The sequence below is a fragment of the Mixophyes fleayi genome, chromosome 9, assembly GCF_038048845.1.
Source record: "Mixophyes fleayi isolate aMixFle1 chromosome 9, aMixFle1.hap1, whole genome shotgun sequence".
Taxonomy (NCBI): domain Eukaryota; kingdom Metazoa; phylum Chordata; class Amphibia; order Anura; family Limnodynastidae; genus Mixophyes; species Mixophyes fleayi.
In genome coordinates, this window is record NC_134410.1 from 16409055 (window position 1) to 16423324 (window position 14270).

Consider the following 14270-nt stretch of genomic DNA (forward strand, 5'->3'; position numbering starts at 1 on the left):
AAATAGTTCAATCCTTATCAATGCGATAAGGATTGAAAACTATTTTTCACTTTATGAGAAGATTGATAAATGTGCCCCATAGTGAGCTAAGTATGTGCAATAAATCAAGGTGCATGTTTAGAAAGTCACATGAGTGCAGTAAATGACAATTGCAGGTACAGGACTATGTGACACCACCTGCATGATATAGTAACTCGGCAGAAACAAGACTGTGTACATCAAAGTATTTACCAACATCCCTCCAGGTACTTCTACTGGGTTTTCCCCTGTGCGGTCTATGCAGGTCACTATGTTATAATCCTACTAATCGCTCTCTGGCTGCTGTGAATTAGGACCCTGCCTGAGTTAACACTGTGTGTGCTGGACCACAGTAAACACCTAAGATACAATCTCTATGTATATTCCTTGGCACTCTATAAACATAGAAGCGCACTCTACTCTGTGCCTGGAGCTCAAGCAGACACATTCTGAGTGTCTTTAGTAGAGTGCTTTATTACTATTTCATTGCGAGAGAATGAACGCTATGTGGCTATTATATTCTTCTGGAGAGCTGTAAATCCAATGTTAGAAATTAAAAAAAAGTGTAACAATAAGATATATACAAAGTTCCCTGCGTGTTATACTTACAGCTGAAAGGATATTTCAAATTATAAAAACTGAAGGATTGTGTTAGATCCTCACCTCTGGTGGCTCATTAATGCATTATGAGATCAGCTGAGTAATAAAATCTCCACTGGTTCCTCATTACGTAACGTCTCTACTGGGCACTTCTGCCTCTTCCTCTTGTGGTCCTATGGATTAGCGTATTCAGGGTGGAATTAATTTAAGGAAATCCAGCTGTCCTCTCAGAGTGAGTCAGCTTCTGACGTGGAAGGGTTTTTTTAATACATGATTTGTGCCAGAAGGAGAACTTCCAGTTGATCATCATCGTTATTTATTTATAAGGCGTTGCAAAACTCTGCAGGGCCAGACAGTTGGTATTACAAATCACACAGAACAAATCGTACATGGAGAGAACAATGACTTACGAGGCTTCTGGAGAAGGTGGAGACAGGAGATAGAAGGTAGAGAGGGCCCTGCTTGGGAAAAATTAGTTAAAATCTAGAGAGTTCTGGATGATGGATAACCGGCGCCGATAGATGAAGATAGAAGAGTCTAAAGATCATGAAGAGTGTAAGTAAATGAACATTTAGTGTGACCAAAATCAGGTTTCTGTTCCTAAGGTTGAAACCTCTATTACCATTGCCCAAAAGACAATGCTCTTGATAATGTGGAGGTGATATGCGAAGAAGACAGGATCGAGTCCCATCATTCACTCCTTGGCAATCAGTTGAAAGTCTGACCAAAATCCTAAAGGCCTTGGTCCCAAGATGTGTAATTTCCTCCTATCTATCCCAAACTTTTTTGTTCCTTCAAGAGGACCCAGTAACTGAATCCAGGCTGCAATTTGAGGACCTTTGGACAAACAGGTAATTAAGGTAGTTCACAATTCTTTAGCACATCTTAAAACGTCTGTAGCTGCCTCTTTGAGTTGTATAGCTCAGTATTATGTCAGCATCCGACACACATTCTGCTTGTAAGACACTTTCCTGTTCCTGATGAGTCAGGCCGCAGACATGATTTTTAACTTATGGTCACAGACATGATCTTGAAGCACAAAACCTCATGGACCACACACACAAATGTCACGTAAAAAACAGGAAGCACTGAATATAATATCATAGGTACGTGGTCAGGTGAGGGACCCGTGGAAGTAGACCGTGTACAGCCAGAGAACGCTGAACACAAATTCAAAGATTGCTAAATCCTGTATTTTACTACATGGAGAAACAATACATACAAGATACAGTATGGTGACTATAAGCTATCACAGGGGACAGCATAGGATTACATGGGTACCGTCCCAAGCTAACTTTATGTGAAATGTCACTTTATATTCTGCAAACATGTAATATACAGAACATATATGAATCCTGTCCTAGTATAGTCTACAAACTGCATCGTGCATTAAATGCTGATATAACCAGAGGTATTGTAAAGTGGTATTACAAATATACCAGATAAGCATACCTCCCAGCTGTCCAGATTTCAGCAAGACGGTCCTGATTGTAGGGCTCTGCCAGGGGACATGTTTGTCCCGCGGGTGGCTTAGCTAGGCTGCCCTTTGGGGGCGTGGCAGAGATGTGGCCACTCCCCCATTTGCAGCGACCATACCCACTGTCTCACTGATGGAGACAGACATGTTGGGAGGTATAGTTAAGTGTAGTATATCTGCAGCCATTTACTAAGCTGTATTACAACTGTCAGTGGAATTATTTGTGAGTATTATTTAGCCCTTCCTGTTGTATTTGCTTCATCTCGGTGTAAATAATGAACAATACACATAAATAAGTACCAGTTGGGATTTGTGGAACACATAGGCCTGGCCCTAGAGCAGGAGAGATGTAGGGGTGGCAATTTGTGTGCAGAAGACAACTCCGATGTAAGTCAATTTAATATACCTATGTTTTTAAGACATAAGTAAATTCCTCTAGCGTGAATTCTTTTTTTTTCATTTAATCTGGTTCATTTATTGATTAAAGGGGTTTACTCAGTCTGTGAAATGTGATTTAAAGAAGCCTTACCTCAAAGTCTTCCCAGCGAAGTGGAGGTCGGGTGGGATGTCGGTTGTCTATTAGGATTTGCAGGGTGATGTTAAGCACAGCCTCCTCTGTCAGGTCCTGGTGTGTTGTAGATCCCCAGGTAAAGGACAGGAATTTAGACCAGAAGTTGGGGAAGAAGGCGTGGCCTCCTGGTATGGCCAGGTACCATAGGAGCAGGAAGGTGAGCATGGGGAGGGAAGAGCTCATGGAGCTCACATTTAGAGAGCCTGCGTAGAGAGCGGATAAGAGAGAGAACAGACATTTATTTAGGTATTTAGGAATTGCAAAACAGGCATATTGTCGCCATAATATCAGAGAATATTCATTGTCCTTTATGTCTGTTCCTTTTATTAATGAACGGTTTATTCTTAGGAAAGACCTGTGTCTCTCCCAGGAATGTTTGGTTTCCATGACTTGCCTTGTAACCCCATCTGCCACTAATGTGTACATATCCCACTCTTCAGTCACATGCAGGTCTGTTTGCCAAGATTAAACTACATGATGCTATGACAGCACGGTGGCTTAGTGGTTAGCACTTCTGCCTTACAGCACTGGGGTCATGAGTTCGATTCCCGACCATGGCCTTATCTGTGAGGAGTTTGTATGTTCTCCCTGTGTTTGAGTGGGTTTCCTCCGGGTGCTCCGGTTTCCTCCCACACTCCAAAAAACATACTGGTAGGCTAATTGGCTGCTATCAAATTGCCCTTAGTGTCTCTCAGTCTGTGTGTGTGTGTGTGTGTGTGTGTGTATGTGTTAGGGGATTTAGATTGTAAGCGCCAATGGGGCAACGACTGATGTGAATGAGTTCTTCTCTGTACAGCGCTGCTGAATTAGTGGCGCTATATAAATAAATAGATGATGATGATGACATCATCCAATACACACATATAATATACACTGAATATACAGTCTTGTAGTACACTCTCTTTCCAATCAGTGTTTTTACATATCAGAGCAGCATTAACAATCATCTAGTTCTCACCGAGTCCTAAACTTGTATAAATTGATATAGCAACACATAGAAGATTTTGCTATGCCATTATTTGTTCAAGGAAAAATAAGCTAACATGGAGAAGCCAGTGTGACAACGTAAATACACCCAGTGATTCAGAAGCTTGTAGAACCAACTGTAGCAGCAGGAACTTGAAGTGTTTTTTCTTAAGAGTTTACCAGTCTCCTACATTGTACTTGTGGAATGTTGGTTCTCCCCTCCTTACAACACTGCTTCCGTTGATTGATGTTTGAGGGCATTCTTTTATGCACAGCTCTATTGTGGTCACATCACAGCCTCTCATTGGGTTTGAACTTTGACTTGGCCAATCCAAAACATTGATTCTTTTCTTTTTTCAGCCACTCATTGGTAGATTTGATGGTGTGTTTAGGATCATTGTCCTTTTGCATATCCCAATTTCGGCCAAGCTTCAGTTGTTGGACTTAAGGCCTCGCATTTTGCTCTAGTATACTCTGGTATAAAGTGGAGATTGTGGTGAACTCAGTAATTGTGAGGCATCCAGGTAATGTGACTGCAAAACAACAGCAAATCATCATCCCTCCACCATTGTGCTTGATAGCTGGAATGTGACCCTTGTGGTGACACGGTCTTTGGTCTCGTCTGCCCAGAGAACATTGTCCCAGAAATCTTGTGTTTCATTCAGATGCAACTTTGCAACCCAATGTTGTTGTATTTTGGAGATGTTTTCTACTGGCTGCCCTTCCATACAAGTGCTAGATGTTCAGTATTTTTCTGAGAGTCATAAATTTTAATATTTACCATGTTCACAGAAACCTGTAGATCAGTGGTCAGGGAACAGGGGTAAATTAGCCGAAATGGGGTAAAAATGAAATTCCTCGGGGTAATGCTGCCGATTCACATGCTGTCAGTTGGATTGTAGACCCCTTTAAATGTGAAGTTGCTGTTGTACCAGAAGAGCCTCAAGGGTTGGCAGAGGCACTTCTTGAGCTTCGATGCAATAATGAAGCACATATTTCATTTGAAAACAAAGCAGATCTGTCATATTTTTGGATGTCAACAGCTGCAAAGGCATCAAAATTGCACATGAGGAGGCAGTCAACAACCTACCGTTGCGAACAAGGATTTTCAACTCTAACGAACATAAAAACAAAGCAGAGAAATCGATTGGACGCAGAAGACTGTATCCAAATTGCTCTGACATCAAAATTTTGATGCTCTCGTATCAAAAATGAAGCAACATCATTTCTCCAAAACCTGAAGTTTTGAAGTTGAAGCTTTCAAAGAAATTTTGAATAGATTCAATAAAATTTTGAATTCCAATAATTAATAATATATGATTTCCTTCCTTTCAAATCAAGGGGGTAACATCTGCGTATCTAAATATATTTTGAGGTATAAGGTAAAAAAAGTTCCCTGACCCCTGTTGTAGATGTAGCTTTTGGGGTTTTTCTTTCACTGAACATGATACAGTCTGATCTTTGAGTCAATCTGATGGAAAACCCACTCCTGAGAAGACTGGCCACTGCCTTCATTGTTCTACATTTGTAAATAATATCTCTCACTGCAGAATGATGAATTTTGTGGAAGTTGCCTTATAACAATTTTTGGACTGATGAGCAGCAACAATTCTCTGAGATCATTACAGACGTCTGTTCTCCTAGGCCTGGTGCTGATATAAACCTGACAAATGTGTCTCTTTATGTAGAGGTGGCAGCTCTTCCTGATGATCACATAATGCACATGGTTAGAGCACTTGGTTCAAATCACCTTCTTTATTGAATTGGAAGCAGAAAGGGTGTACGTACATGTCTTATTTATGTTGTATTGTTTGCGGACGCATAAATAATGACAAAGTAAAATCTCTTGTGGTATACTTGTCACATCGGAATATATTTATTTCATTTTAGGACTTGGTGAAGATGAGATGATTGTTAATTATGTCCTATGTAAAATACAGATGTGAACAACTGTGTACTTTCTTGTTCACATGACTGTACTTCTATACCTGTAACATCACCCTGCAAATCCTAATAGACAACCAACATCCCACCCGACCTCCACTTCGCTGGGAAGACTTTGAGGTAAAGGCTCTTTAAATTGACATAATCACATTTTACAGAATTGGTAAACACCTTTAATCAAAAAATGAAACTGCTTCAAACCATATATGCACCGTTCCTTCTCTATGCTGTATGGTAACTTTTGATTGCTATTGTGCATAATATATGCTAAACATATACATAGCTATATGGTGTGGCTTAAGAAGACACACGCCCATCAAGTTCAAGCACAGATATGTCCTAATTATATTGAGCCAGAGGAAGGTAAACAATAGCCCCCAGTTGCAAGTTTACCCTCATAAGGGGGAAAAAAATTCTTTCTGACCCCAAAAATGGCAATTGGATAAAATCCCTGTATAAATCACCCCCATACCATCTCTTGTAAGAAAGCATCGCACAAGTATTTTATTTTTTGAATGCTCTTCCTATTGTGTCTTATATAATGAAAATTAAGTTTAAATTAGTTAAACCCTAATCAAATTAACTCTACCCAACAGAGGTACATTGAAAATCTGCTCTTCAGTGCAACCACACATTGGAGTTTTGAGAATTTGTTCATTGATTAACATCATTATTTCCAGGTCGACCCAGTTAAGAGCATTGATGGCCACCAGCAACCGGTAAATCACATCTCTGTCCTTTCCTCTGACTGCTATTGGGGCCTCAGTTGCCTGTGAAAGAAGAGATGTTCGGAGGGATCAGCTTCCATGACATGTGACCAAGGGATGAGGAAGCGGGAGTGCAGATCACAAGAGTACAGATCAGCACAATGTGATCTCTCTCTCTCCACCAAGTGAAAGATCGTAATCCTGATCGGCAGGATCAGTGCACTTAGGGTCAGGGTGGTATAGTGGTAATTGTTAATTAGTGACCATTAGTTAATTAGTGGCCATTATTTGTTAAGTAGTAGTGGCTGCTCACTGGGGAGGGGGGTCTGAGTGACACGTGAGGAGTTCTGTGGTAAATGTGGGACCTGAGGGCCCGTGGGGCATTTTGTGGCAAGTGGGAGGTCTGAGTGGCATGTGGTAGCATGTTGTGGCAAGTACTGGTCTGAAGGCATGTGGGGGTGCGGAGGTAATTTTGAGTTGGCACAGACGTGCAGAGGGGAGAGGGAGAAAGAAGTTAGCAGAGTAACAGATATGAGATGTGTGTGTATATAAAACTGTACTTATTACTGTGATTGAGAGTAATATGTGGCCCTTTTGAGGGTCAGAGGGCCACACATGCAGCCCTTGAAGTGTATCGGGTTGCCCAGTACTGCCTCAGAGAGAACAGTGGTCCCCTTAGCCAGTATTGTTTTATATTTTGTATTTTGTCTTGTTTCAGTGGCTGCAACATTTTAAAAAGGTGTATAACCGATACAACCAAAAACTGTACATGTTCATTTATTTTAAGCCCCTACAACATATAAGTCTCTTAATAACATCTTCAGATGGGGTCATACATAAAAAACCCCACAGCAACCAATCAGATATTAGTTCTTGTTGTCTAGTATACAGAACCTTGATCAGAGCTGGTTTCTTAATAGTGTTATCCAATAATGATGTCACAGAGAGCGCAGTCACACAGTCTATGTAGCAGGTTAGTCTGTGACTGGTGGTGATGTCACACAGTGAGCACAGTGCAGTGTAGCAGGTTAGTCTTTGATTGGTCGGGGATGTCACACATTGAGCACAGTGCAGTGTAGCAGGTTAGACTCTGATTGGTCGGTGATGTCACAGAAAGAGCGCAGTCTCACACTCTGTCTAGCAGGTTACTCTGTGATGTAACAGCTTGACTGGCAGCCTTAGATAACAATTCACAAAATAATGACACAAACACAATAATATATATGCAAATATGTTGTATTCTAGCAGACAATGATCCTTGCTACACTACAGTGCAATGACATGATGCACGCAATTAATGTAAACATAATATAGGCAAAATGCCCAGATATTTAAAGATGTGTCCCTGTATTTTTGTTCATGAAAATGTCCCTATTTTTCACTTTTTCCTATTCTGTATATAACATGCATTTCTCATTGTCACTTTTCATTTGATGGACTACACAGGTTAATATTTGATGATTGTGGGTGTAGCAAGCCAGGGTCAATCACGACAGTATCGGAAGTGATATATATTCGCAACAGCAACATCACATGTACAGATAACAGCTGATACTGATTAGTCCACCTAAACGTTTTAATAAAGAGGGTTTGAAGGTTCTGAATAAATCTCCAGGAATAATATACTGAAAAGTTGGCAAGCCTATGGGGCCCCTATGCTTGTGGGGCCCCCGGGCAACTGCCCAGCATGCCCATGCGTTAAGACAGCTCTTGACGTGATGTGAATAGACAGATTGCATACGCTGAGAATCCTATTTAAATGTTGGCACCTATTATAAACAAGCATTGTAAGGCGATATATCAAATAACTCAATTCATATAATACCACCAAGTATCGAGCAAGATATTATAATTCGTAAAAGACATAACAGAGTGTGATGAAAATGACTCAGTATTTGTCGGAATCTTAATAAGTAGGATTGTTGAATAGCAGATAGTAGATATAATAGAGGATTGTTGAAGAATAATGTAGCCTCAACAGGCAAAGGTGCAAGACCCAAAACATTGCAGTTTCTTTACTCTGCCGGGGCCCAAGAACTACCCTCCATTGGTCGATTTACTTTCTGACTACTGTATGGTGACCATTTATTGTGAATCTATGGATCACCAGGCCTGAGAAGGGTAACAGGTGAGAGGACGGATAACTTGGCCACAGAGAGAATTGGAGGAGTTGATTATAAACCTTAGCTTCCCTTGCCGCTGTGCACAGTACTCCTTACTGGGTACAGAATATCTAAAGGCGTCAATGACCAATGGGGTGATAAAAAGAAAATGGTTCATGAATTTCAGACTGGACAGCTCCAGTTTGGCTGCTGACTTCTTTACAGCGATAAGTTGACACTTTACGGCTATTTATGAAGGACATAAGTGATCTTTTCACACAATTACTGCTGCAAAAAATATATATTGCTATTGTTAGGACGCTGCCTGTATTTTGTATGTGGGTACAGTACCTCAATTCCACCAGAGGTGCTGCTGTTTTGCCCCTGAACTTTATACCTTGCCTGTAGGAGTTAATCTCCTTACTTGATTAGTACCAGCACCTGTCTCACAGCTTCATGTACCTACCTCAAGCTGTGTTCTGTGCAGTTCATTGTTTATCCCTGTTCCAGATTTGCTTTGCTACGCTGCTGTCTGATCTTCTGTTGTGACCCTCTGCCTGATTACCGGACCCTGCTTGTTTGCCTTTTGCCCTGACCTCTGCCTGGTCACTGGACTCAGCTAGTCTGTCTGCTTCCCTGGACCGCCTTGTGCCTCTGGCAATCTGGAATCCTGATCCCTGCCTCCTTAGTCTGGAGCCTCGTGCCTCCTGGCAATTGTGTAACTCTATATACTTGTTCCTGCATTTAAACTAGGGCCATCTTTCCCCCTGGGCACGCTGGGCGGTTGCCCGGGGACCCCACGAGCTTAGGGGCCCCATAGGCAGGGCCAAATAGTAAAACAAATCTATTCACCCATGTATAAAAGCACAGCTGAACAGCATGTTTTTTTTAATGTTTAAACACTGATTCTTGTTGCAGGTACCAATAAATATAAATTTAATTTTTTTGATCATTTACATTTTTATTCCTGTGAGTGGTTGTGTAGGTAGGGGCCCCAGTGCACTGCTTTGCCTGGGGGCCCATAATGTTGTTAAGATGGCCCTGATTTAAACTGTATTTGTCATTGCTTGGAACGTGTTGCTTCTGTGGACTATTCCTGCCATTCATCACACCTGTTCATATTTGTGTATTGGAGTATACCTGTTTATTTTGCTACCTGAAAGTCTGCATATTCCATAAACGGAATCCTTGTTCGTATACTAAATAAAGATACTTGGCTTCTATAAGTCTGTTGCTGCTTCCTGAATTCGCTAGGAATCCTAACAGCTATTATCTGTCTAGTAAGAAAAGTAATTGTGTGCGTTAGACATTAACACGGTTTATTCTTCAGCTATAATTCACCCATTTCCATCTATTTAACCTCAGACCAGCACTATCCATTACTTTTTATGGGAAAGAGGAGTCAGTGAAGTCAAAGGAACAATTGTCAATGTAGAATGGAATCTTTCAGATGTTTCTTCAGGACAAGAGAAAGATTTTCCTTTGGACAATGATTTAATGTTTTTGTAGAAATCAGCCTCCGGTTGCTCTTCGTTAACACCATCAGAGAAGTCCTAAAGGCGGTTTACACAGAATTCTACTTTAAACTGGTTCAAAATTATGCAGAAAAGAGTTTCATTACTAAATAGACAAAATGATGGTGGATAGATTTACTGTCCTATGTGTTCTCTGCTCAATTATTCTGCGGTTACTAATCTTACATACGTAACCATTACACTCAGGGTTACTTTTCAGGGTTCATGTGGTGAAGAGTTTGCCAATATTAAAAAATCTCTTGCAAAAGAGTAACGTGTAAAATGCTAGTTCATAAGTAAAGTATCGTTTACATTTCAAACTGGTTATGTAATTTGGATTGTTTTAATACTAGCTACCAGCCAATATAAAAACATGATGTTACACTTTTTTAGAATACAAAATAATTTAAATCATTTTGCTATATAAATCATCCTACCGTTATTTTTATACAATTTGATGAGCACGTCTGTAGTTTTATCCGACGCCAAAAATTAACAATTTACAAGTGACCTAATGTAAAGTTGTTTTTTTTGTTTTTTTTTAAAGAGAATCCACTTTAATGCTACTTTTTTTTTCCTTTGGAATATTGTGTAATTCTTCCACATTTACACCTTTCTTATTGTATATCTTTATCTATGTTTTTAGGTAGTCCCATAATCAATTAATAAACATTCCAGTTATTGGCAATGCAGTCTACGAAAAACCATTTAGCTGGGAAAAGCATTTCCCTATGATACAAATTTGCTGTCAGTATAAATATACTTCGTATACAGACCACTTTAGGAGAGGTTAATATGGAAGCGTGCACTCAGCAACTACTGATATCGTAGGACTGAGTATTAAGTACTCATTTGTTACATGGATTTTTACATTTTTTTGGGTCTAGTTCCACTTTAACAGCAGTTTGTTGAATTTGCCGTGGACGTGCCATTTTCACATATAATTAGGAATGTCAAGCATTACTATTTGACATATGTCCCCCACCGCACCTGCTACACAAAGCCCTCCTCATTTCCCTGGTTCTCGTTCGTTCTGTTCTCCAGTCACACAAACAATGGCTATATACCTATAATTACTTGGTAATACCACACTATTATATACATTGCACTCCAGGGTTTCTATGATGAATAGACAATTTTTACTGTGATGAAAGTGATAATGGAGAGTGTTATAAACTGGCACTGATAACACTGAGAGACGCAGTAAAATTAAATTATGACCCTTACAATACAATAAAGCTGACAATGTATTGATTTTTTAAATGCTGATATTATGACCTATTTCTTTTCATAATTAAATATATATTCAGGTTAGTGTAAGGTTGCCATTAAATAGCTTTGCCTTGTGTAAATCAGTTGCATTACATATTGCTGACATTAAGAGATATTTTGCTCATGTATTTTAAGACTTATTCACACGGATGTATTTTTAGCGCTTATTCACACGGATGTATTTTTAGCGCTTGACCATTGCTATGTCGTGTTAAACATTTTATTTGACCTCTTCCATCATACAGAGTTCTTATATGAATAGAGATCTATTTTGCGCAAACCTTTAATAGTGCAGGTTGCTGCGCAGATAAACAGCCGGGACACAGGGACAGCGCTGGACTGAAATAATTACTATAAGCGCTGACACGGCAGTGTATAAAGTGGTCAAATAAAGCATAAAAAACAATTATTAAAAGGCAAAAAACGTGTGCTGTAAACTAAGGCACCAATATCATAGGGTGAACGATCCCTATACTATTTCAGTGAATTCCCTTCGTGTTTACCATGGTAAATTCATGTAACCAACACAACTATTTACCCATAAACACTTGTGCAATGAACTTCGGATAAATTGTAGTTCTTCCGCCAACAACAACTAATTAAAATTTGATAGACATGGACTGCACATCACATTTTACATTGTGGGTGAAAACCGCAGAATTTATGGGTCCAACATAATCACCAACCCAATCAAAAAGTCTGGTCTCGGCGTAGCAGATGTCAGACAAAACAAACGGTAAAACCATTTCTACAGTCATCATCCCAACACACTAATGGTGCCCACAACAGTCGGATCTCTTAGATATGGTCGCACGTGTATGGTCAGGTCATACAACCGGATCGATCAGTATACGGGCACCATTAGAGCACAAGTGTGCAACGTCAGACTAATAACACATAAACTAGGTATACGCAGATCGACTCGAAAATCAGAGGGTACACGTCATCATTTCTCATGGTCCAGTCAGCGGCATGCGGAGACAGGACTACGTGTAACAGGCCAGATGTATAGAACAGAGAACTTACTGGTGGGCAGCGGACGCAAGCAGCCTTAGGGCTATATTTACTAAAGTGCGGGTTTGAAAAAGTGGAGATGTTGCCTGTAGCAACCAATCAGATTCTAGCTGTCATTTTGTAGAATGCACTAAATAAATGACAGCTAGAATCTGATTGGTTGCTATAGGAAACATCTTCACTTTTTCAAACCTGCAGTTTAGTAAATATAGCCCTTAGTCTTATGCCACGAGCGGCAAACCAAGTCTACTCACATGCACGCTGTACCAAGTGGGCAATGCCAATCTGGCAGAACGTGGCACATATTCTTCATGCAGTAAAACAGCACAGAGAGAACGTGGTAACTTTCCTGAATGTGCTGTGGGCTGATTTACTGTGACTTAAACATCACTCCTATTACATCTTGCAGTAACGCACCATATCTGCACAGGTGTTCACACCTAGGTAGAGATCCATACTATAGCTAAGTGCACGCAGTATACAATAACCCTTGTACACCGACAACTGAAGCTGTGACAGCTCTACACACCCATATTAACCCCTAACCAGCCAACTCTCATATAACACCCTCATTTACCCTTTAGTGTTTACATGCAATAAACAATTGCTGTGTCCCTACGCACCTGCAGTTCTCTGTCTCTCTCCGGGGGCCCCCAAACAGCTTTCTAATCTCCCAGTTTACAGGAGTCACTTCTCAGAGTTTATCAGTCCAATAAATGACAGGTCCCACCCTCTAAAAGGGGACAGCATCCCCACCCCACAAAGGAGGCGTGGTTGAAGGGACTAGACAACATACTTTTTTTTGTGTGTGTGTGCGTGGTTTTAAATTCTGCTTTATGGTGAGACAATCATCGGTAAAACTGAGAGAGAAAGAAAAAAAAAAAGGAAGCATTTAAAGAAATGCAGTCACGAAGAGTCTGGGTATTGACCCACACAACAGTCTCAGTAGCTAGGTTACAGTCACACCATCATCTAACTTCTAGAGGTTGAATTTATTTTTTGCACATAGAAATAATCAGAAAAAGAAAATCATGACCCCAAAAAAGCCAAATGCAGACTGTATAAGCTGTGCGGTTGCTGGTGTGTGTGCCGATAATCCGGCTCTTTGTGTGCGTTTTCCTTTGTGCAAGGAACAGGTCACGAGTTCTTTGTGCTCCCACAAAAACCAATGGCAGGGGGGAGCGTGAGAAAGTAAAGCCTTAACCACTACCTCCCAGGCACAGCAGAGTGCGCTCTGTCCCAGCAAAACCGCACACATTGTCACAATACCAGCACACAGAGGTGTCTTTCCCCTAGCACTGTGAGCCCAAGAGCTGACACTCCATATAACACTGTTTAAACTCGTCCCTTGTTCTAATCACAGTACTTTAACACTCTGCAGCTGTTATTTCCAGGCTCTCTATCCATGTGTGTTATTAATAGGGATTGCAGTCGTGAATGGGATTAGGGTTTCAGACAGTGTCATGGGACCGATTCCCACTGAGAGGACTGCTGCGCGGACCAATTAACTCTTCTGTGCTCTTGTAAAGAGCTTTCATTTAAAGAGGACCTGTCACCGGGTTTTACATTGGCTTTTTATTTGCGGATTACATAGTGCCTTCTGCAAATGAGCAAAGAAAGGATCTGCTTCCATGCCCCCTCCTCACCCAGGAGCAAGCATGTAATGCACGGTGTGCATACGCTGTGCTGGCACCTGGTGCGAGGTACCAGGGAAGCTGCCCTAGGAGGAAGCATACTACATCATAAGCAACCTCTATTAAACGCTTTCCCGAGTGATCATTGAAAAGACAACGTAGAACCTGCCGACACCATAAACTAATAAGGCTGCGGAATTCTGTGATATGAACAGTGGTTGGTATGGAAACCGTTGCACAACAAAAGGCGCTGTAACCCATAACAACCAGATGCTGTAACCCATAGCAACCTGATGCTCCTATTTCTATTGGTTTAGGAAGGAAAAGTAAACATCTAGTTGTCATGGGTTACAGCACCATTTGTTATAAATATTATTAAATGTCTCTGACGCCGTTCTACGCATGAAATTTCTGCTATCCTGCCAATGTTGCCTCCCGTCTAGGTACTGGC

The 14270-nt window shown here is 40.7% G+C and overlaps 1 protein-coding gene across 1 annotated transcript in view; it reads right to left on the reverse strand.

The window, feature by feature from the left end:
• VWA7 (von Willebrand factor A domain containing 7) overlaps positions 1-12926 on the reverse strand; it is a 31673-nt gene extending 18747 nt beyond the window's left edge. The window contains exons 1-2 of the mRNA XM_075186608.1: positions 12809-12926; positions 2625-2869 (exon numbers count right to left, since the gene is read on the reverse strand). Coding sequence (XP_075042709.1) covers positions 2625-2849 — 225 coding nt within the window. The 5' untranslated portion in view covers positions 2850-2869; positions 12809-12926. The remainder of the gene's footprint in view (positions 1-2624; positions 2870-12808) is intronic.
• Between the last annotated feature and the right edge of the window lie 1344 nt (positions 12927-14270).